The sequence below is a fragment of the Coregonus clupeaformis genome, unplaced genomic scaffold (assembly GCF_020615455.1).
Source record: "Coregonus clupeaformis isolate EN_2021a unplaced genomic scaffold, ASM2061545v1 scaf1211, whole genome shotgun sequence".
In the NCBI taxonomy this organism is placed as follows: Eukaryota; Metazoa; Chordata; class Actinopteri; order Salmoniformes; family Salmonidae; genus Coregonus; species Coregonus clupeaformis.
In genome coordinates, this window is record NW_025534665.1 from 23,084 (window position 1) to 45,409 (window position 22,326).

General features: G+C 44.8%; 2 protein-coding genes across 2 annotated transcripts; one reads left to right on the forward strand and one right to left on the reverse strand.

Annotated features, from left to right (window-relative positions):
* Window positions 1-157: 157 nt before the first annotated feature.
* Window positions 158-10,127, reverse strand: usp5 (ubiquitin specific peptidase 5 (isopeptidase T)). The gene is given in 22 exon segments (XM_041875940.2): window positions 158-982; window positions 1,219-1,303; window positions 1,735-1,807; window positions 1,810-1,884; window positions 2,224-2,366; window positions 2,645-2,788; window positions 3,195-3,380; window positions 3,686-3,774; window positions 4,122-4,296; window positions 4,497-4,650; window positions 4,775-4,900; window positions 5,087-5,177; window positions 5,787-5,858; window positions 6,005-6,198; window positions 6,582-6,676; window positions 6,971-7,155; window positions 7,539-7,684; window positions 8,337-8,354; window positions 8,356-8,465; window positions 8,786-8,852; window positions 9,057-9,185; window positions 9,817-10,127. Coding segments are annotated over 22 exon segments (2,559 nt in total). The 5' UTR covers window positions 9,925-10,127; the 3' UTR covers window positions 158-888.
* An 821-nt stretch (window positions 10,128-10,948) lies between these two features.
* Window positions 10,949-22,326, forward strand: p3h3 (prolyl 3-hydroxylase 3). The gene is made up of 16 exons (XM_041875943.2): window positions 10,949-11,338; window positions 11,676-11,860; window positions 12,359-12,516; window positions 13,095-13,287; window positions 13,823-13,954; window positions 14,339-14,481; window positions 14,657-14,746; window positions 14,910-14,962; window positions 15,074-15,153; window positions 15,354-15,481; window positions 18,582-18,677; window positions 18,793-18,943; window positions 19,441-19,558; window positions 20,637-20,712; window positions 21,098-21,238; window positions 21,679-22,326. The coding sequence occupies exons 3-16, from the start codon at window positions 12,427-12,429 to the stop codon at window positions 21,856-21,858; spliced, it is 1,671 nt and encodes a 556-aa protein (XP_041731877.2). The 5' UTR covers window positions 10,949-11,338; window positions 11,676-11,860; window positions 12,359-12,426; the 3' UTR covers window positions 21,859-22,326.

Genomic DNA, 22,326 nt, shown 5'->3' on the forward strand with positions numbered 1-22,326 from the left:
ATGTTGAGCCTGTGGCCTGGTTCCAGCGCGGAGCACCATGACTCACCTGGTGTCCCCTGGGTCTTCAGGGAGAGCGTGAATGTAAGGACCCAGCGCAGCAGGGCCACGAAGCGGTCACCAATCACATCCATCTCAACACAATCACACAACAAGCAGGGGCGGCAGAAATACATCTTTATTTGTCAGAGCAGAAGTAACAAAGGAATTCATTTTAGCAAAATAAACAAAAATCAGCCAGATATCATCCCTCACCACACTTGAAAGAACAACCAGTTTGGTTTCGTTTTTATTTTACTTTATTTAGTTGTTTTTTAAATACACATTTTATTGTATTTTTTTATTTATTTTATTAACTTTTTTCTCTATTACTGTGTATGCCGAACTTATTATGAAAATGCCATGTCGGAACACAGAAGGGGGAGAGAAGGGAGGCGGTGCTTGGCTTAAGAAGCAATGACAATACAACAGAGGCTAGCCAATAAGTGCAGAGGAGATGAGTGGCATGTTGTTCAGGGAAGAGGGGGGGTGGGAACATTGTTGCCATAGATACTGTATAATGATACCAGTATCTATCATGAGTTGATTGGTGTCAGTTGCAAGATGAGTATAGACTTAGAAGGGGTGAGTACACAAGTAGCCTTCCACCAACACCACCGTATTTATTGTAAAGTGGAGACAAAAAAAAAGAGACTTCTCCTTTAAAAACACCCCATCCATCTGCCTGTGTCCATAGCGGTTGGAAAAGTGTATTTATTTAAACCCTACATTTGTCAGTTCAGAAGCTTGTGTCAGAGCATTCTTAGTAGCTCAGTGTGTGTGACTGAGTGTGTATATGTGCATGTTAGCGACCCTCTTCCCCTCCCTTAGTGAAACTCTGCCCCCCTCTGTTCACTCTGTGACTCTCCGGTAGAAGTAGAGGTAACCCAGGTCCTTGGGTGGCTTCTCTGAGGCACACACTTTCTGATCGTTAAAGATAACCCACCTGAGAGAGAGAGAGAGAAGAGAGGGGAGAGGGAGAGAAAGGGAAAAGCAGACAGACATGATGAGAAGACAAGAAACAGCACTTTAAAGCTTTGTCTAGATTGTTATAACCACAGAATCTCTATAGCAACATTGTGCACCACAGAAGTGGGTATTAAGTAGAATGACATTCATGTATCAAGTGTGTGTGTAAAGGAGTGGTTTCTTCTATATGAAATGAAAGAGAATGGCGCTTACTGTTGGTCCTTCTTGATGTGGCAGACGTAGTGGCCGCACATAGTGCTTGTGCCCATGTGACTGATGAAGGCAAACAGCTCATACTCTGGAAGAGAGGGGGAGGGAGAGGAGTGGGGGATAGAGGAGAGAAAGGAAGAAACATGCATAGTAGAGACGTCAGTGAAAGTGTGCATCTATACTGCAAATTGACATCAATTTGAATACAGAGGGTTTTTGAAATGGAAAGATACGGACAGACAACAATTTGGAGTCTGTGCGCATCGTCATAAAACAATTAATATCCAAAAGTTCTTATGAGGGTGCTTTCTACAAGAGGAAAATCATTAATCAATAGATGTTGAGGGGACGCACTCAAGGAAAAAATTAAGCATATTCTTAAATGTCCTGGAGTGCGTGCCTCCCTTATAAAAAAAACCAAAATAAAGATGCTTTGAAGAGAGTATTAAAATATGTTCAAAACGTCCAACCAAAACTGGACCCCCTCCCCTCAACCCCCTCCTCTCCCCGTTGACTTACTGCCGGGTCCGTCTCGGACTTTAGGCCCGGGAGGGGGCTCCCTGGTCCCCTCGCTCTCGGCGGCCGATCGCCCCCCTCCGAAACCTCCATGGACTCCAGGTCATCCAGGTGGGAGAAGATCCAGTCCACGGCCCGCTCCAGGACGTTACTCTGGAAGAGGAGAGGGATAGGAGAGACCACTTGGTTAAAGGTTGGAGACCTGACCAGCAGCACAAATGAAGAACGTATGTGTGAACTTCAACTGTGTGCTAGAATAGAGTATATTGTGCCAAAGGTCTAATCATATCAGTAAATTCCACGAGGTGAGTCCAGCTACTGAGCGAAATCTCTCTGCAGTTATAGTATTATTTATTTTAAGCTACATCAAGGAGTTCTGTCACTACAGCAGTGCTAGACGTGAAAGGGAGTTTATTCAATTCAATAAAGTTGAGTAAAGTTTGAATCAAGTTTATTCAATTCATAGTAAAGTTAAGGGAAACACCGTCTCACCGTGGCCCTCAGTGCTCGCGTGGCCTGGTCTCGGCTGAAGCCCATGGAGACTATGGTTGCTAGGTGCTCCTCGGAAACGCTCTCTGTGGGCGTGGTCCCGGGAGCGGAGCTGGTGCCCGGCAACACCAGGGGAGCGGAGAAATCTGCAGCCAATCACAGAGGGGGAGGAAATGTGAATATAACGTACATAATGAATCAATTACATGCTGTCGTGAAATTACTATTGTAAAATGTGAGTAACAATGTTGCTGGAAATTACTGACTATTGGTTCTACTTCCAAGTTCAAACACATGGCAGGCCATACAATTTAATTGAATCACTTACATTTCTCTACAAACAGAACCCACTTATAGCCCTACATCCATGACAGACACACGTGTTTGATTATATATTTGGAACAACTGATCCTCCGTGACCCACCTGGGTCGTCCATGTGGCCCATGACCCAGTTCATGGCTGCGTCGATTCCAGTATTCCCAGTATAGTACACAGCCTTCCTGCAGGCCTCCAGTGGGAATCCCATCTCACACAACTGGGACACGGTAGAGTCATCCAGAACTGGGGCTGAGAGAGAGCGAGGAGGGGAGAGGGTCTAATTATATGGACGCACTCTACAGACGGCAGCATATGTACAGCAACAATAAGAACGTCATGAATGGTCCTAACAACTGCTGAGAAACTGGACATTTGGAGACGGCCAACGAAATAAAAGCATAAGTTGGCAAACCATATTCAACTCATATTCCGGACAATAGGAGCAAACCAAGTCTCTCGCCCACCATAGAATTGAAACGAAAACTCACATCACTTCACTGAAAATGCAAAACAAAGTTTCAAAGGTGTAAACACAAAATCATGGAGAAAACATAAAAAAGAGGGAAAGAAGAAAAGAAAGGAAAAGATGGCGACGGGACACAGGATGAAGGAAGGAATGAAGGAAGTGAAGATCAGAAAGGACAGACAGACTGACACAGTAGTGGGGAGTAGAGCGAGTCGTCCTCCTCGTTGCTGTGGGAACCCAGGATACCTTTGACCTCCACGTCAGGGGTCATGAGAGGGGGTGGTGCCACCTCTGGCAGAAGCTCCTCCCCTGGCTGCTGGCCGGTCCCACGGAGCGCGGTCAGGTCCAGCGTGTCGGGAACGTCGATGCTCACGTCTGCAGGGACAAAAAAAATTACATATATTTAGTTCACAGGGACAGTGCCACATTAATCCAACATCTCAGTTCTCATATCAATGGAAAAGTGACAGAGTTAGCTAAGTACAACGATCATTTCATCCGTGGTACCCTGGACTTGTCAAGCTACTACAGTGGAATTTCCCACTTGAATTTAACTGATATCGTCTGTGATAACCCACAGGTGTAGCTGTTCCATGTGTTTGTAAATGAAAATACAAGTATATTCAATACAGAAGATCATGTAGACCTTGTTTACACTGTGTGCAGAGCAGTCTACTCACCCAGTTTCTTGGGAACCCAGTCCTGCCCAAAGGTGAACTTCTTAACCTGGATAACCATGTGGTCAGGGAAAGAGGCAAAGCGGGTGGTCCTGAAAGAGGGTGATGAGGGAGAGAGAGACTAATTACAAACTACATTTTCCTCAGGAAAACGCATTGATTGATGGATGGATGATTTAATTCAGTGTTTTCCAACTCCAGTCCTCCAGTACCCCCAACAGCACAAGTGTTTGTTGTACACCCGGACAAACTCACCTGATTCAACTCATTGAGGGCTTGATAATTAGTTGAGTAGTTGAATCAGGTGTGCTTGTCCGGGGCTATAACAAAAAGTGTGCTGTTGGGGGTACTGGAGGACTGGAGTTGGAAAACACATTTAATTGACTGGAAAACTGATTGATAGATTGATTGACTGAGTGAATCTTGTGCGTTGTCATACTTGGTGGCGGTGGTCTTGGCCTGCACGGCGGAGCTCCAGAAGTCTGTGAGCGTCTCTGTTTCGCTGAGCGCCGCCATGCACGCCGTGAACGGGATACAGGCGCGCACCGTCGCTGGGGGAGGTGCTCCCGACGAGTCTGCCTCCTCACGCCGACGCTCAGCCTCCTGCAGCTCCTCTGATTGAGGGGGGAGAGAGAGAGGGATATTATTTATTTATTTAAATAAATGTTATTTTATGAAGAATATATTTGACTTATAAAAACTTGTTGGTTGACTTTTTTAATGAGGCTTCAATAAAAAACAAGATGGCAGTTGATGGGGCAGAAGTAGACTCCCTGACACAATAACAAAACTACATTTCCCATGAGCCCCTCACCTGTGTTAGTGGCCTGGTCCATAGGCACAGGTAGCTGGAGGATGTAGTCCACCCTCTGCGTGTACTTTGCTTTCTGTGACTGCTGACACACGATCCTCTCCTCTACCAGGAAACGGAAGGCTTCAGACGGGTTCACCCCCGAACGACAGTTTCTCTGAGGTGGAGGTTAATAAAACAAAAAACTTTAAGAAGATGGGGTACAACAGGAGGGAAAAAAATCGGATGACAGAAGATGGAAAAAAGGGATGGAGTATGGGATGAAAGAGGGATGATTTTACCTCCACCATATTAATGAAGTGCAATAAGAACTCCTGGGCGTCTTGTTGCCGATTGGTGGAGAACTCCGGGTGGCCCCGCCCAACAAGTGCTTTGAACATGCGCGCCGCTATGCCAACCTGGTCACCCTGGAAACAAAAAAATAATTCTTTAGACAATACACATGGAAAGTGAAAACACAATCGCTTAATGTAAACACAACTGGAAAAACTGTCATTTTTGGAGACAGTGTTTGATGCGCCAGTGCTACGGTAGCTAGCATTCTGACATAAGAAAAACTTCAGCACAATCTTCCATTGCTTCCATTCACTTACTCTGGGTTCAGAGCTGGGTTCAGAGCCATCTCCGGGGTCAGGGGCTGGTTTGGAATACTCGCCCGACAACAGACCATAGCCGAGCTTTGCTCTGAAATAAAGAAGAGATGTCGAACACCAAACATCAGACAACACATCGACAACATGGGAAATCAGTCAATTTAAATTATGTATAAATAGAGGAATTACTGATCCATCGGGAGAAATGCAATTTCTTAAACTAAACGCAGTCTTATAAATTAGGGGAAAGTGTTGAAGGAGATTTGGTCCTTAGGCAACATTATAGCCTGCAGATAGGTTTTTAGCCCAACAATTACCATCCCGTATCTTATCTAATGTTAGTCTTGGCCATAGAAATGGATTGTTTTTGCTCAGATAAGTGAACAGTTAGTGACAACTGGTGGAGAAAGGCTGGCCTTTAGACAATGACCTACTGTCCATCCAGACATAACACATGCTTCGCACAGTGCCAATGACTATGCATTTGTGTGCCATAACGGTATGCCAGTGTGACTAGCAATGAATACACGTTATAACCCTGTCTCTGTGCTACTTCCAGACACAGGTGTGTGTAGTCTCAAGGTTGTTCGGAAAGGGCAGGTTTAATAAACCGTATTCATGTTTGACGCGAAATGAATAACGTACGTTTGAGTGAGTGTGTGCGTGTTACACTGAAGAAAAGCATTGGGTGGAAACTCACACTTGGGTTTTGAAGTCCTGGGTGGGGTCGCTTGGAGCTTCATCGAAGATCTTGTCAACGTTGGAGACGTACCTGAGGCGGGGTACACACGACAGAGGGGTTTCGTGAGTATTTTTCCCAGAACAATGGGCCCTGGTCAAAAGTAGTGCACTATAAAAGGGAATAGGGCTGCATCTGGGACGCAGACTAAGAGGTAGAAGTGATAGACGGTTACTGACTTGCTCTGGAAGTCAGGCACGGTGAAGAGGACTTGCATGACCGAGTTGAGGTAGCAGCTGTTGCCCAGGTTCTTCATGCCGGTGAGTCCGGGGCCCGACAGAGGCCGCAGGGTGGCCCCTGACTCCTGGATCACCTCCCACTCTCCCACGCGTTGGTTCACCGCTATCTCCAGCTCTGTCATCGTACGCTCCGTCTGCAGGGGAGGGAGGGGAAGGTGGGGGGGGAGACAGGTGGCGAGGAAAATTGGGATGTTGAGGAGAGAGGAGAAACAGGGGGAAGGAATGAGAGAAGGAAAGACAATGACAGATTAACCAGATGGACAGGACTGTGATCTCACACTGAGTCCCATCTCTCAATTTGTTGTTATAACACAATCAATATGAGCTATTTAGCCAGGCCAGCTTTGAACATCATTTTGTCACCAACACTGGTAAGGCAAGTACAGAAAAGTATAGACCTTATTCATGAAGGAAAATGTCTGTCACTAAAGAAAAAGAGTCCTCAAACCACAACACTGAAGCTGGAAAGAACCTGCCCATAGAGACCCTGTATCTTTATTGATGTCGGCAGTCCTACCTTTTCCATGGTCATCATGTCGATGCCAAAGTGGGACAGGTGTTCGGGGAGCTTTGGGTCCAGTACCATATCATCCTCGTCATAGGAGTACACATCTGGAAAGGCCACAGAGGCGAGTCAGACATCAAAAGCTCAAAGAATACAGACTCTAACCAAGTTACGACTGTCTACGAGTCAGATTTCACATGAAATTAAATTAAGTTCTCAGTCTCAGAGTCCTTTTCCTTGCCAGTGTTTTCTTAATCTTCCCCTTTCAATAATTAAAGGGTAAGCGTCTCAGTAGGGATTCTGTGACTTCTGGAATATTGGGACTCGTGAGAAGCACTTAGTAAATAAAAAAGCATTGTGTGGTTTCAAGTGTCCAAGTATTCATATTGTGTTGCCATCACCTGCTCCGTCGGGGGTGATGGTGCCCAGTTTGACAGCCAGAGGGTGTCCTGTCTGCTGGAAGTGCAGGAGGGCATGGTTGTTCCCCCCGGAGCCATCGAAATACCTGCGACCGCAGAACACCCTTCCGTCTGACAGATTCATCCACAGGTTCTCCTGCAGGTCACACACCTCACACCGCCAACCACTGGAAGACAGGGATGGAGGGAAGGGAGAAGAGAGAAAGATGGAGAGAGGGGTGGGGAGGGAGATGGAGAGAGAGGGGTGAGGCAGAGAGATAGGGAGAAACATTGATGGATGGAGAGGAAGACGGAGGGAGAAGGAGAGATTGACTGAGAATTAACGATCATCCACTGAAACATATTTAGGCTACATATTGATATACATTATTTAATATATTAATTACATTATCAGACCTTGTATATGGTCCAAGTCTACGATGGAATTAATGGATTTATGAAACAAAAGGAGCAAAACTGTCAATGTGCAAGTTCATTTAACGCTGGAGTGCTCGTGAAATTCTAGCCAATGCCAGCTCAGAACAACAACCTAGCCTAAACAGCCTATCACCTGGGAGGGATCTTGGTGCCGTTGTCGAGCTGCTTGAGTTCGACGGCGTGCCGGGATTCCGCCCGCACCTCGCCGTCCCACTGCTGCACCTGCAGGGCGTGAGACACTGAGTCTGCAGACATCAGCCCTGTCATGGCTAGAGATACCTAAAGGGATATAGAGAAGGTTATAGGTGGTCACAACAAGAATGCATGGTGAAGTGTAATACCTAGAGGAGGGGTCGGCAACAGGCTGCCCGCTGGCCAAAACCGTCCCGCTAGCGATTTAGTTTGCACCCTCCTTCAAGTTTTTTTTTAAACATCATGTTTTTTGGGGGTTGTTAGTGCTAGGGTAGTTTTTGGTTGTTTTTAAAACTGTAAATTCAGCTAAAATTAGTTTACTTTAGAAAATCTGTTCCCAAGTATTCCAACACAACAACAAAAAAGAGATGTAATCCAAGGTATGAAATTAGTGTTATTTTTAAATACAATCTATTTCTGGGCTTAGATGTGGTCAATTCGTGGAGTACAAATTATAATAAATGTCCATCTCCCTGACCATTCCCTCCGACAAAAAACGTCCTGCGGCTGAATCTATTTGCCTACCCCTGACTTAAAGAATAGGGCAGTCTTAGCCCAGCCAAATACTACAGTGGTAACTACAAAAGACAGCCCTCCAATCACGGTGCACAGGAAGTAGTGATACATAACTATGAAGAAAGCAAACTCTTTCTAAACACAGACAAATGCACAACACTCTTAAGAGGTAATTAGCAAAGTTGAGGCAACACTTGAAGTGTTCACCCACAATGTGTCTCACCCGCTCTCTCACAACATCCCGGCATGGTGGCGAGGTCATCGGATGTAACTTCCTGTCTATCAGGGAAGAGGACGACCTTTACTTCCTCATCATACTGCTCCTGCTCCACATTGAACCCTCCCTCGATCCCTAAGAGAGACAGAGAGAGGATGAGGAGGAGTGTCAATAGACATATGATATCAGTTTCATTGATCTATCATGGCAGACAACCGGATTCAATGGAAAATGTTGGTGTCAGCGTCCCTGAAGGCTAGCCTGGGTACCAGTATGTTTAGCTATCCTTCCACTCTGTGTAATATGCTAAACACATGCTTGTCATGACATGGAATACAAGGAGTGGAATGTTAGCAGAAACAGACTGGTACCCAGGCTACCTGAAGGCTGTTTCGGGGGTCTTTGCACCCCCATAGCCCTGTCTGAAAATGTGTTGCTGTTAACTCTGCTGTTACCTATGGCCAATCGGGTGGGCTTCTTCTTGGGTGGGTCCCCGGATCCAGAGTTCTCCTCATCTTCCTTCTGGGGAAAATTACAGTTCAGATTTGGTGAATTGTGGAATGTCTCCATCCACAAGAAAGGTGGTAAATAATGTTGATACCAAATGAACTTTGACATTCAATGTGTTGGTTGTGTGGCCACTATTCAGCCACAAGTGCATCTGTAGCAGGCTAGACTCACCCAGAGACTTCAGTGAAAGGTTTGAAGGACCAGTGTGTAACTCACCGGAGCTTTGCGGGTCCGGGAGATGTGCAGGTAAGCCCGCTGTCCGCTCCTGGTGTGGTGTCTATCCACATACTGGCTGCCGAACCCAAGGAAACTGTTCATGCACACGTACAGGCCTCCTTCACTCTCCTGAGAAAAAACCCAAACACAAACTAGTGTGAGAACAACATTAACGTTAGTCATTACATTGGCTGTCTTGGAAGCTGGACAGATAATAGTTTACCCAACAACCTAATGAATGTAACGTTACAGTAGTTGAAGTCTCCCACGCGGTCCACTCATAACATTGAAGATTATCATGACAACAACAACTGACAGTGCTATTTGTTAGCATGCTAACTAGCAAGTTAGCTAAACAGTTAGAATGACACGTCAAGTGACAGCCATAGTTAGCCAACTGGCTAGCTAGCGTTACACTTGCATGGTAACGTTGGCTAACTGGCTAGCTACGTAACATTACTGCGAGTTCATTGAAAATGTGTCATGATGATAGTCGGAAATGATTTGACAACCACTGTTTAGCTAGGTAACGTTAGCTGAATGGTAAAGATGCTAGCTGGCTAACGTTTCTCAATGTAGCTACAGTCAGTAGCTAGCTAGTTTAACTAGTTAACGTTAGCTAGCTATTGCTGTGACTAGCTAACTAGCTAGCTGTATAACTGGTAATACACAAATAAATAAGAAACAGCCCCAAATAATCTTTATCTAAATTACAGGTTTAATACGAAGCTAACGTTAGATGAGAAGATGGGTTACTCACCGGAGAGGAAAATGACAAGGCGCATTCGTCTTTGTGGACACGGTCCCCGGGCCTCGGAACCCGAATTGTGGACAGAACCGACATCAAAACCTCGCTTACCTCCGCCATCTCAAGCTAGCTAACTCTGCCTTCCAGTCGGACACTTGTTCCTCTGAGTTTGGACCCCAGCTTTTGATTCCCCTGCGTTGAATATTGTTTGTTGTTTGTATTGCTCTCCCCCTCTGTCTGTCTTTCTCCCAATGAATGGCCTGATGCCTCCCTGTTTCTGTGGACGCAAGGCCGAACGCCCATCGCGCATAGCACGCTCCGGAAGCAGTGGTAATCGTAATATATAGAGTACAAACTACCACACAATTATGCGATGTTGTGTTTGAAAGAGAAACATGAATTAAGTATGAATTCAGATCGCCAATGAATCAAATCTATATTAAAACGTCATTTAACTTCCAACACAGACATACAATAAAACAAACAGGCAAAATAGACAACAGCTGCTTATTTCACACATAACCTTTTCAGTAATTACGGTAATGTTTAACGGCTCGCCACTTCGACAGAAGGCGAAAATGTCAGGTTTTTACAGCACCAAATGAACTACTGCTGTCGCGTGGGTGGAAAGAGAACTTCACACAAAATCCAAATATGTCAATAAAATGTGGTCTATTGTAATTAATATACTATAGAAAAAGATACGGGATTGGATATATCATATCAGCTGCCACCGTTAATGCTGATGAACAAATTACTTTGCAGCCAAACAGGGTATTATTTTGACCTGTTTCATGTTCAGACCTGACATGATTGATGTTTGTGATTGGGACGTTGGTAAAGTAGACCTATATAGCCTAAATAGTTTGATTTAAGAAATTCTGCTTTAAAAAAAATAGTAGACTAGGTAAATAGATAGAAAACAAGTTTTCTGTGTGAAGCCTATAAAGTGTTATGAATGAGTGTGTACAGACTTTAGTAAGCTAGACTGAAATATTATTTTAGTATTATTTTAGTGCTTCCAAACAATGTTATTTACTGTGTCAATAAATGTACCTTCAAGTGTACTGCCTCTTTCCTTTCTCCACCCCATCCCACCCCACTCCTTCTCCTCCTCCGCTCAGCACTACCAAGCACGTCTTTCCTGCCTTTCCCACTTTCCTCTGGCCCTGTCCCTCCTCCCCCTCTCCTTCTCCTTCTCCAAAATAACTACGGCGCACCATGGCGCTTTGCGCAAATCACAACTCTGTGTACGTGGCGCTGCATATCTCTCTTATTCACTCTCTTTTCTCATTATTCTATTTCATCTCTCCTGTTGCGGGCAGCGGGGCTTCTGCAGGATCTGCGTCCGGACTCATACCCTCTTACGATGTTTTGTATTATACTGGGGTCCGTGCATACTTTAGCGAGGAGTGGGAGAAGGCTGCGGAGCTGCTCGAAAAGTCGATGACTATCCGGGAGGCTCTGTTTCGGACCCGACGGCAGTGCCATGAGGAATGTGTGCCAGCGGGATATGACAGGCTCCCAAAACTGGGTATGCGTGTGTTTGTGTTCACTGTGTTGTATGTGGTCGATTCATAGTGTGTGTGTGTGTGTGTGTGTGTGTGTGTGAGAGAGAGAGAGAGAGAGCGAGAGTATCTGTCTCTCTGTCTCCACCTGTGTGTGTTATGTGCATGCATGAAATATATTAAATCATAAGCTTCTGTTTGCCACTTACAATCACAGCTTGCTTTAGGGCCTAGATGTCTCCCAGGAGTCAGCGATGACCTTATCTATGGTCATGACTGCAAGACAGCCCTGGTATGGTACATTCCAGTAATGTAGTATCTCTGCTCTGTTTGGTGTGTGTGTGTGTGTGTGTGTGTCCTCAGACACAGAGAAAGGGAATGTGTGGGACCTATGGGCAGTGGACTGGGTCCAGCAGCGGGCTGAGTGTGTGCGGTTCTGTTTGGGACGGGCTGTCACTCCTGCAGGACAGCTTCCTGTGTCTGCTGACATCGAGTATGAGTTTAGTACCCGGAACCCCTATAACTTCCTGCAGGTCGTCTACTGGAAGGTAACTATTACTATATTCACCTGCTATTTCATTATGTTCCTATGCATATGTATGGATACAGTTGAATTGTAGATCTGAAGTGCTAAGTGCTGCATAATTGCATGTTAAAGCAGTTACAAAGGTTATTCCACTGGTAGTTAGTTAGTCTGGTATAAGGCCTATATCATGTAATGTGCTAGCTCAATTTAATACATACTTTAGCAACAATATCCTACAACTACAGCTGTGGTCTTCATGCACTCTATCTGATCTGGACTTTAACCTTCTCTTCTTCACTCTACCTCATCCTCCTGTTATTTTTCCTCCTCCCCTCTTTCTCCTTCTGCTCCTCTTCATCTTCTACCTCGTTCTCGCTCTCTTTCTGCTCTTCCTCCTCTTCCTCCTCTTCATCTACCTCGTTCTCGCTCTCTTTCGCCTCCTCCTCTACTACCTTCTGCTCTTCCTCCTCTTCATCTTTTACCTCGTTCTCTCTCTCTTTCAACTTTTCCTCTTCCTCAGCTAGGGAAAGTACAGAAGGCAGCATCAGCAGCCCACACGTTCTTGTGGCCAACCCCAGTCACCTGGAGATGAGGAACAACATTGAGAAGTATAGACGGATGGAGGGAGTAACAGAGGACGCATTCCAGGATAGAGAGATGGAGGAAGAGAAACACTGGGTAATAAAAAAAGAGTGGGAGAGGGGGAGGGTTGTGTGTGTGTGTCTGAGAAATAGTGAAATAAATGGTAGATTGAATGCATAAATGAGTATTCAAGAATCTTGTTGTAAGAAACATTCTTAGAAGATTCCCACATGTGGCCCGAGGGTTCAAATTCCTCTCTCTGAGGGTTAGAATTCCTCTCCGTGTTTCACCTAAAGTACCTAGCCAATCGTAAAAGCCCTTTGGGCTCACACGGTAACCTCTGCATGCACCCACAGCATTCTTGATAACATGTTACTAATGGAGTGTACTATAAATGAGAATACATCATGTGGACTTCACTGGACTTTTGAGACCACTAAAGCCAAACAGTAAAACAAAAAATGCGGTTAATTTCTCTCCTCTGTTTTGTTTGTCTCCAGCAGGTCTGCATGCTTTACGCACTTACTAAGCCCATTGCTCCTTTGGGAGTATAAGCTATCGACGACTCCTCTCCGTCGCACTCTGTTCTTGATGTTGACCAATTATAGCCAACCTTTCCAGCTAACATTCCTCCCTCCTCTTACCCCTAACCCCCATCCCTCTATCAACCACAGGCCCTGTACGACTCCGCCCTCACCTCTGAGGCCTCCTCTGATTGGACGCACGCCGTGGAGAAATGGAGGGAGTGTGTGAACGAGACACTGAGACAGACTGATGAATGCAGGGCGCAATGTGAGGTCGCCTCACAGCGGCTCCCTGAGAACAGAGGAGAGGATGGAATGGACGGGGTGTTTGAGAAAGCTGCAGGTGGGAGAAAAACTTGTTTGTTTGTTTAAAAATATATATTTTTAAGGGTTTTATATATCCTTATTGAGATAGGACAGTGAAGAGGACACAGAAAATGTAGGAGAGATTGTGAGTCAGAAGGTCATGGGTCGGATTTGAACCAATGCTGACATTGGTAGCTGGGCTGTACATGTGGCACTAACCACTGGACCACAGAGGTCACAGGAAAAACATGTGTGTGTTTATGAAGCTGGTTGTCTATGCAGGGCTATCGGTCATTCATTGCTAGTAGGCTGAACCTCTAGAAGGCTGAAAATATCTGTGATAGTGTTATACAGCATTATAAAGGCCTTATTACAGGGGGAGTGTTACCAAGACAGCTGACTGTAAACAGTATGATGTCACGCAGTGCATATTTGGGTTGGTCCAAAACAAGGCAAATATTGTAATTCGTTTTACATGTATACGCTAGCTGTCCTACTATTTTATGCTCATGCTATTCTCTACTTTTCTAATCTTTCCTTCCTTTCGTGTGATTTTATCACCTGTCCTCCAGCACTCTCCCTTTCCCTCCTGTCCTGCCAGCAGGCCTGTGTGACCCAGGTAGCGACGCGACCCGGAAGGATTTCAGCCCAGGAGGACTTCCTACCCACACAGCTGGAGCATCTACACATCGCACAGTTCAAAGGTTAGACAGGGGAAAGGTCATATCTGAAGTTACAGTAATGACCACATGATGACTCTAACGACAATTATGATGATAACTTCTACTGCAGCTGATGATACTAGCCTGGCGATGGCACCTGAAATTTTACATTTTTTAAACATTTTAGTCATTTAGCAGACGCTCTTATCCAGAGCGACTTACAGTTAGTGAGTGCATACATTTTTCATACTGGCCCCCCGTGGGAATCGAACCCACAACCCCGGCGTTGCAAACGCCATGCTCTACCAACTGAGCCACACAGGTGTATTATTGTAAATAGGCTCTGGTGCTTCATACAGGAGTTTACATGTCTAGTGAACGACCAAAGCACATCTCCTCTCTCTCTCTCTCATCTATTTCCCGCAGCGGGCGATCTAGGAGGAGCGGTGCGTTCTCTGCGGTCTCTCCTCCTGTTCTACCCCTTAGACAAAGACTCCCTCAGTAACCTGCAGCTCTACACAGAGACACTGGGGGGCGACACTGAGGCACATGGGACACAGCCCTCCCAGGTACTACTTGTGCTCAGCCTCAAATCAACAACCCCTAGCCTGGCCCACTAGGGAGGCTTCATTTTATAAACAACACTCCTCAAATTTGATAGATACATGATTGTGTCTTACTCTACTGTGAAGATCAGTGTATTGGTTTTCTCCACCATCTCTGTCTCTGTCTTTATATACTCAGGAGATAGCCAGGTATGTGAGCCGCTCATTGCAGGAGAAAAAGCTACTCTTCTTCGGAATGGAAAACCTAAATTTCAATTTCACCGACCCGGTATGATAAAGTTGTTTATTGATTATCATTGGATATGGTTTGGTCTAGAGCCATAACGTAGCTATATCTAGGCTATATATGGCTTTGATTTGGTCACTCACATTTACTTTCAAACTGAACAATACAGCAGTTTGTTCCTTTTGTGTTTTTTTCTCCCATATAGGATCTCTGGACTCCAGAGGAGGTTGTTCCTGAATTGCTGAGAGAAACATGGAGGTAAGAGGAAAAGAGAAGGAGAAAGTTACTGCAAAGAGGACAGGAGTGTGGAGAGAAAGGGCTTTGAAGTGCTATTGGGCGGTTGAAAGCCATTTCCTTTTTGATTTCTAGAGCAGAAAAGGAAGTGCTGAATGAGAAAATGAAGGAGGGAGAGAAAGAGGTGGAGATGGACGATAGTGGGTTCTACGCAGGTAACGATAAACATTAGCGTTTGGCATGTTACAAGCACACATTGACGGATTGGTAATTACAAAAAACATAATGGCTCGGGTCTCTGAGGATTGGGAAACACTAATCTGAGAAACACCTATTTGATTTAAATGTGTGCGTGCGTGTGTGTGCACTCTCTTCGTGTGTCTCGCTCACCCTTCCATTATGTTTCCCTCCCCAGGGGGTCCCGTACCTCAGGTTGGTGTCACCATCAGCATGGACGACCATTCTTTAAATGGAACCAATCGCGTCGTGCTGGACGGAGTTCTAGATCAGAAGGAATGCGACACAGTACTGCGCCTAGCGACCGTAAGCTTGCATATGATTCGCTCAGAAAACTGAGCCCTGTCCCTTTGGTGTTTGCCATTGGATGGGAAATAATAGATAAAACTGCAATATGGTGAAAATCACACAGAGCCTATCAAGGGCCATATATATACAGTGCCAGTCAAAAGTCTGGACACACCTACTCATTCCATGGTTTTTCTTTATTTTTACTATTTTCTACATTGTAAAATAATAGTGAAGACATCAAAACTATGAAATAACACATATGGAATCATGTAGTAACCAAAAAAGTGTTCAACAAATCAAAATATATTTGAGATTCTTCAAAGTAGACACCTATTGCCTTGATGACAGCTTTGCACACTCTTGGCATTCTCTCAACTCATCCCAAACCATCTCAATTGGGTTGGTCATCTGGCCAGGTCATCTGATGCAGCACTCCCTCACTCTCCTTGGTCAAATAGCCCTTACACAGCTTGGAGGTGTGTTTTGGGTCATTATCCTGTTGAAAAACAAAATGATAGTCCCACTAAGCGTAAACCAGATGGGATGGCGTATCGCTGCAGAATGCTGTGGTAGCCATGCTGGTTAAGTGTGTCTTGAATTCTAAATAAATCACAGACAGTGTCACCAGCAAACCTCCTCCATGCTTCACGGTGGGAACCACACATGTGGAGATTATCCGTTCACCTATTCTGCATCTCACAAAGACACAGCGGTTGGAACCAGAAATCTCAAATTTGGACTCATCAGTGTTTCTTGGCCCAAGCAAGTCTCTTCTTCTTATTGGTGTCCTTTAGTAATGGTTTCTTTGCAGCAATTCGACCATGAAGGCCTGATTCACGCAGTCTCCTCCGAACAGTTGATGTTGTGATGTGTCTGTTACTTGAACTCTGTGAAGCATTTATTTGGGCTGCAATCTGAGGTACAGTTAACTCTAATTAACTTATCCTCTGTAACTCTGGGTCTTCCTTTCCTGTGGCAGTCCTCATGAGAGCCAGTTTCATCATAGCGCTTGATGGTTTTTGAGACTGCACTTGAAGAAACTTGAAAAGTTCTTGAAATGTTCCGTATTGACTGACCTTCATGTCTTAAAGTAATGATGGACTGTCGTTTGTCTTTGCTTATTTGAGCTGTTCTTGCCATAATATGGACTTGGTCTTTTACCAAATAGGGCTATCTTCTGTATACCACACCTACCTTGTCACAACACAACTGATTGGCTCAAATGCATTAAGAAGGAATTAAACACCTGTTAATTGAAATGCATTCCAGGTGACTACCTCATCAAGGCAAGGGTGGCTATTTGAAGAAAAACTAATTTTCATTTGTTTAACACATTTTTGGTTATTACATGATTCCATATGTGTTATTTCATAATAGAAAATAGTAAAAATAAAGAAAAACCTTTGAATGAGTAGGTGTGTCCAAACATTTGACTGCTACTGTATATATACAGTGTATTCGCATAGTAATCAGATTTTTCCATATTTTGTTACGTTACAGACGTATTCTAAAATAAAAAATAAAAAAATCTTTCCTCATCAATCTACACACAATAGCCCATAATGACAAAAGCGAAAACAGGTTTTTTAGAAATGTTTGCCAATTAATTAAAAATAGAAAACAGAAATACCTTATTTACAGAAGTATTCAGACCCTTTGCTATGAGACTTGAAATTGAGCTCAGGTGCATCCTGTTTCCATTGGTCATCTTTGAGATGTTTCTACAACTTGATTGGAGTCCTCCTGTGGTGAATTCAATTGATTGGACATGATTTGGAAAGACACACACCTGTCTATATAAGGTCCAACAGTTGACAAAGCATATCAGAGCAAAAACCAAGCCATGAGGTCGAAGGAATTCCCTGTAGAGCTCCGAGACAGGATTTTGTCGAGGCACAGATCTGGGGAAAGGTACGAAAACATTTCTGCATCATTGAAGGTACCCAAGAACACAGTGGCCTGCATCATTCTTAAATGGAAAAAGTTTGGAACCACCAAGACTCTTCCTAGAGCTGGCCGCCCGGCCAAACTGAGCAATCGGGGGAGAAGGGCCTTGGTCAGGGAGGTGACCAAGAACCTGATGGTCACTCTGACAGAGCTCCAGAGTTCCTCTGTGGAGATGGCCTTAATGGTAGAGTGGCCAGACGGAAGCCACTCCTCAGTAAAAGGCACATGACAGCCCGCTTGGAGTTTGCCAAAAGGCACCTAAAGACTCTCAGATCATGAGAAATAAGATTGTCTGGTCTGATGAAATCAAGATTGAACTCTTTGGCCTGAATGCCAAGCGTCACGTCTGGAGGAAACCTGGCACCATCTCTATGGTGAAGCATGGTGGTGGCAGCATCATGCTGTGGGGATGTTTTTCAGCGGCAGGGACTGGGAAGCTAGTCAGGATTGAGGGAAAGATGAACTGAGCAAAGGACAGAGAGATCCTTGATGAAAACCTGCTCCAGAGCGCTCAGGACCACAGACTGGGGCGAAGGCTCAGATTCCAACAGGACAACGACCCTAAGCACACAGCCAAGACAACGCAGGAGTGGCTTCTGGACAGGTCTCTGAATGTCCTTGAGTGGCCCAGCCAGAGCCTGGACTTGAACCCAATCGAACATCTCTGGAGAGACCTGAAAATAGCTGTGTAGCGACGCTCCCCATCCAACCTGACAGAGCTTGAGAGGATCTGCAGAGAAGAATGGGAGGAACTCCCCAAATACAGTTGTGGCAAGCTTGTAGCGTCATACCCAAGAAGACTCGAGGCTGTAATCGCTGCCAAAGGTGCTTCAACAAAGTACTGAGTAAAGGGTCTGAATACTTTTAAAATTTTCAAAAAACCTGTTTTTGCTTTGTCATTATGGGGTATTGTATGTAGATTGATGAGGGTAAAAAAACTATTTAAAATTTTAGAATAAGGCTGTAACGTAGCAAAAGGTGGAAAAAGTCAAGGGGTCTGAATACTTTCCGAATGCACTGTATACACTTTATGAATACAGGCCTTGATCTTTATGGTTCTTAGGGATATGAGCCAGGGGTGGATTTGGAATTCAGCAATAGCAGAAGTATTCCAACAGGGCTGTGAGCTCATATCTTCCATGATCACTTCCTGTGTTGTCTCTGACAGGCTGCTGCTTCCGTTGGGGACGGTTACCTGGGGCGACGGTCCCCACACACGCCCCATGAGAAGTTTGAGGGCCTGACTGTCCTCAGAGCTGCCAAGGTGAGAACGATGGATTTGGAGATGAAATCTATCTGTCTAGCCGTCTGTCTGTCTATCTCTTTGTCTCACGTGGTCACATAGCTAATGAACAGTAAAACACTTTTCTGCTCTGCAGTTGGCTCAGGACGGTATGGTGAACCAATCAGACGCTAAGCTGCTGCATGAGATGGGGGAGAGGGTGAGAACCCTGCTGCACTCCTACTTCAGGAGCCCCTCAGGACTCCACTTCTCCTACACACATCTAGTGTGCCGCAGCGCCATCACAGGTATGGTCCACTCAAGCAATGCGCTCTATTTCTTGAAATGATGGTTCCAAAAAATGTTTTACATCTCAGAAGTGGTCTAACATTCCATATTTCATGTACCATTCCATATTTTCCATCTGTTCTGTTGATTCCATTATGTATTCAGTTTGTGGGTCTCAATGTCAAAATTAATAGGAAAGATTGGCACATGCAAAATGGCACAAAGCTTTCCTATTCAAATAGGGTTGAGGCCTTTTGCCATTTATAGTGTAACCTAATAGCTAACCCCTGACCTGTATCAGGTGTCTTATCTGCTCTGTGTTATGTCACCCGTTGTGTCACCTGGGTCGTGTTCATTAGGGCACGCAATGGACAACTGTCTTAAACGTTTTGCAACGGAAAACTAAAATGAGTGTTTCTTATTGGAAAACTCCAGGTAGTCCCTCCCTATTTCAGTCAGTTTTCTTCCATTTGGTGCCTAATGAACATGATCCTCTTGTGTTGTGTGTCCTGTCCAGGGGACCAGGAGGGGAGACTGGACCTGTCTCACCCTGTTCATGTGGACAACTGTCTACTGGAACCTGAGACCAGACAGTGCTGGAGAGAACCACCTGCCTTTACACACAGAGACCTGAGGTACACACACACTCACACAGGCAGAACACACATACACAAATGCGCGCACACATGCACAAGCTGGCAGGATGCACAAACAGAGACACGTAGGCTGGCAGAACACATGACACACACACACACACACAGAAGCATGCAGATGTGTGCACTGTGCATGCACACACATGTAATTACACCTAAAAAGCATACACAAGACTTGGAAGTTGAACTATATAATACCACATACACTCCCCTTCCGTATGTATTTGGATGGTGGTAAATTTGGCTCTATACTCCAGCAGTTTGGATTTGAGATAAAATGTTTCATATAAGGCGACAGTATAGAATGTCAACTTTTATTTGAGGGTATTTTCATACATATCGGTTTTACCGTTTTGAAATGTAAGCATCGTATGTATCTTCAAGAAGTCATTTGGACATATTTACTTATAGTATATTAAATTAGTAAAAAGTATAGTATTTGGTCCCAAATTCCTAGAACGCAATGACTACATCAATCTTGTGGCTCTACAAACTTTTTGGATGCATTTGCAGTTTGGTTTTGTTTCGGATTATGTTTTGCCCAATAGGAACTGAATGGTGAATGATGTATTGTGTCATTTTGGAGTCAATTTCATTGTAAATAAGAATGTTTCTGAACACTTCTACTTTACTGTCCAAATACATACGGAGAGGTGTGTATGTACATTACTTGAACAGACATTCCCATCCTGAATAAACTCAAACCAGTACGGCGTGACATCTTGATACTAACACTGTTTGATGGTCTCCTCATTCTAAGGTAAACAAACACAGCATTCAAACAAACACAGGTGCATTTATAGAGAGCTTTATCTCTCCCCCAGAACGAACCCACCTGTTTGCCATTCCCTCCCCTACCTGGGGCGCCATGGGCCCATTCCACAGGCTAGTGGAGATTATTGATTTCAGGCAGGAGGGTGTGAGGAAATAATGAGACGTGCTTCTGGCAGTGTGCTATATAATACCACTAGGTCTGTTTACTAAGCAATAAAGATGACAACTGACAACTTTGGCTAGACTTGCTAAATGACGACTAAGACCATGTCTGATTCCATTCCAGTGCTGTGCTCTATCTGAACGATGACTTTGACGGTGGGGAGCTCTTCTTCACAGACAGGGATGCGAAGACTGTCACAGTAAGTCACTTGACCTTAAAACTCAAGTAGAACACTTTACAATGGCTGATCTTCACATACCTTTTGACCTATGCCCCACCGTGACCTGGTCATCACTATCTGGCCATGCTAGAAAGGATAGAAGTACAGCTTTCTAACACATACAATTCTAACCTTAACCCGTTCAGTAACCATGCACCTAATATTAGCCCTAACACTAAATTAAGAACAAATGGTCTGTGTTGTGTGTACTTCTTAGTAAGCTCTGACGATATTGCCTCTTCTATCCATTCTAACATGGCCCTTATAGAGGCTACCCTTTCTGACAGTCTATTTCTCTCTCTCTCTCTCTCTCTCTCTCTCTCTCTCTCTCTCTCACGCTCTCTCGCTCTCGCTCTCTCTCTAGGCCCGGGTGAAGCCCACCTGTGGTCGACTGGTGGGGTTCTCCTCCGGTCCTGTTAACCCCCATGGTGTGACCGCGGTGACTGCTGGCCGCAGGTGTGCACTGGCCCTCTGGTTCACCAAGGAGAAGCACCACAGGGATATGGTGAGGACTATTAGTGGCTTGGTTGCTCTATACAAGCCTGGTCCCAGATCAGATATGTTTGGCATGACAATGACCATAGGAGTTCTTTTTCATTTTTCCCATCTTGCGCTGATATTCAAAGCTATTTTCTCTATGCTAATTAACTTTATGTTTAGATAGCGCTTTTGAAGAATAAGTCAATGTCAGTTAGGGTTGGCAGTCAAATAACATGTGACAATAGATATTAATGATCTATAATTCATTAATAGTTTATTAATTATCTATAATTTTAAGGTTGAACTTGAGGAAAGTTCCGGCACAATTTTCCCTAGATTTTTAAAGGAGCACTTCTGCTTCCTACCCCGCTAGCCTGGATTTTGTCTGATCACGGCCGTGGTGTGAATAAGGTCCATTCTACCTCACTTTACCTCACATTACTGTACCTTCTGTGCTTCATGCAGGAGAGGGAGGAGGCTGAGGCCCTGTGGGCTGCGGATGGACAGAGTGTGACGAAAGGAGGAGAAGTAAAAGAGGAGGGAAGAGAGGGCACCGCTGCCCCCGCTCGGAGTGGTAGGAGTGGAAGCCAGTCGTCGAGGAGTAGAGGGAGGGGCAGGGTGACAGGGGGAAAGGACGAGCTGTGATGAGCTGCTGTGATGGATTTAAAGACTGAACCACCCACTCTGAACAACAGGGTAGTTCTGTTCACCTCCCCATCCTACTTGGTGGACCGTCCCGGTCCAGCCACCAGTCCCCTCTCCCAAAAGACCATGAACTCTTCTCTATTTTTACACCATGCTTTTCAATCCCTACCCACGCTCTTTCACTCTCTCTTTCTCTCTTTCTCTCTCTCTCTCCCTCCCTCTCTCTCTGTCTGTGAGACCATTTGTGAAAGAAGGTATTTGTGTCTATCTTTCCCTCGCTCTCAGTGTAAAGTGTTCCTTGAGACTGTGTTGCCTGATTGTGTATGTGTCTTTCCTCCCCCTCCATTGACATTCAGTCCATTTGTGTTACAGTGTATGCCTTAGTGTTTGCTATGTAATAACTGTTACATACCTGCTGGAGAAAAGGAAACGGAATAAAAGGAATTGAATAAAAGTTATTCAAAATGG

What these genes read in the sequence shown, in the direction of transcription:
- p3h3 (XM_041875943.2), top strand. Translation starts at nt 12,427, where the DNA reads ATGAGGAACAACATTGAGAAGTATAGACGGATGGAGGGAGTAACAGAG. An exon ending in TTGCTGAGAGAAACATGGAG is followed by an intron (nt 14,963 to 15,073) that starts GTAAGAGGAAAA and finishes TTTGATTTCTAG; the next exon opens with AGCAGAAAAGGAAGTGCTGA. An exon ending in CAGTACTGCGCCTAGCGACC is followed by an intron (nt 15,482 to 18,581) that starts GTAAGCTTGCAT and finishes TGTCTCTGACAG; the next exon opens with GCTGCTGCTTCCGTTGGGGA.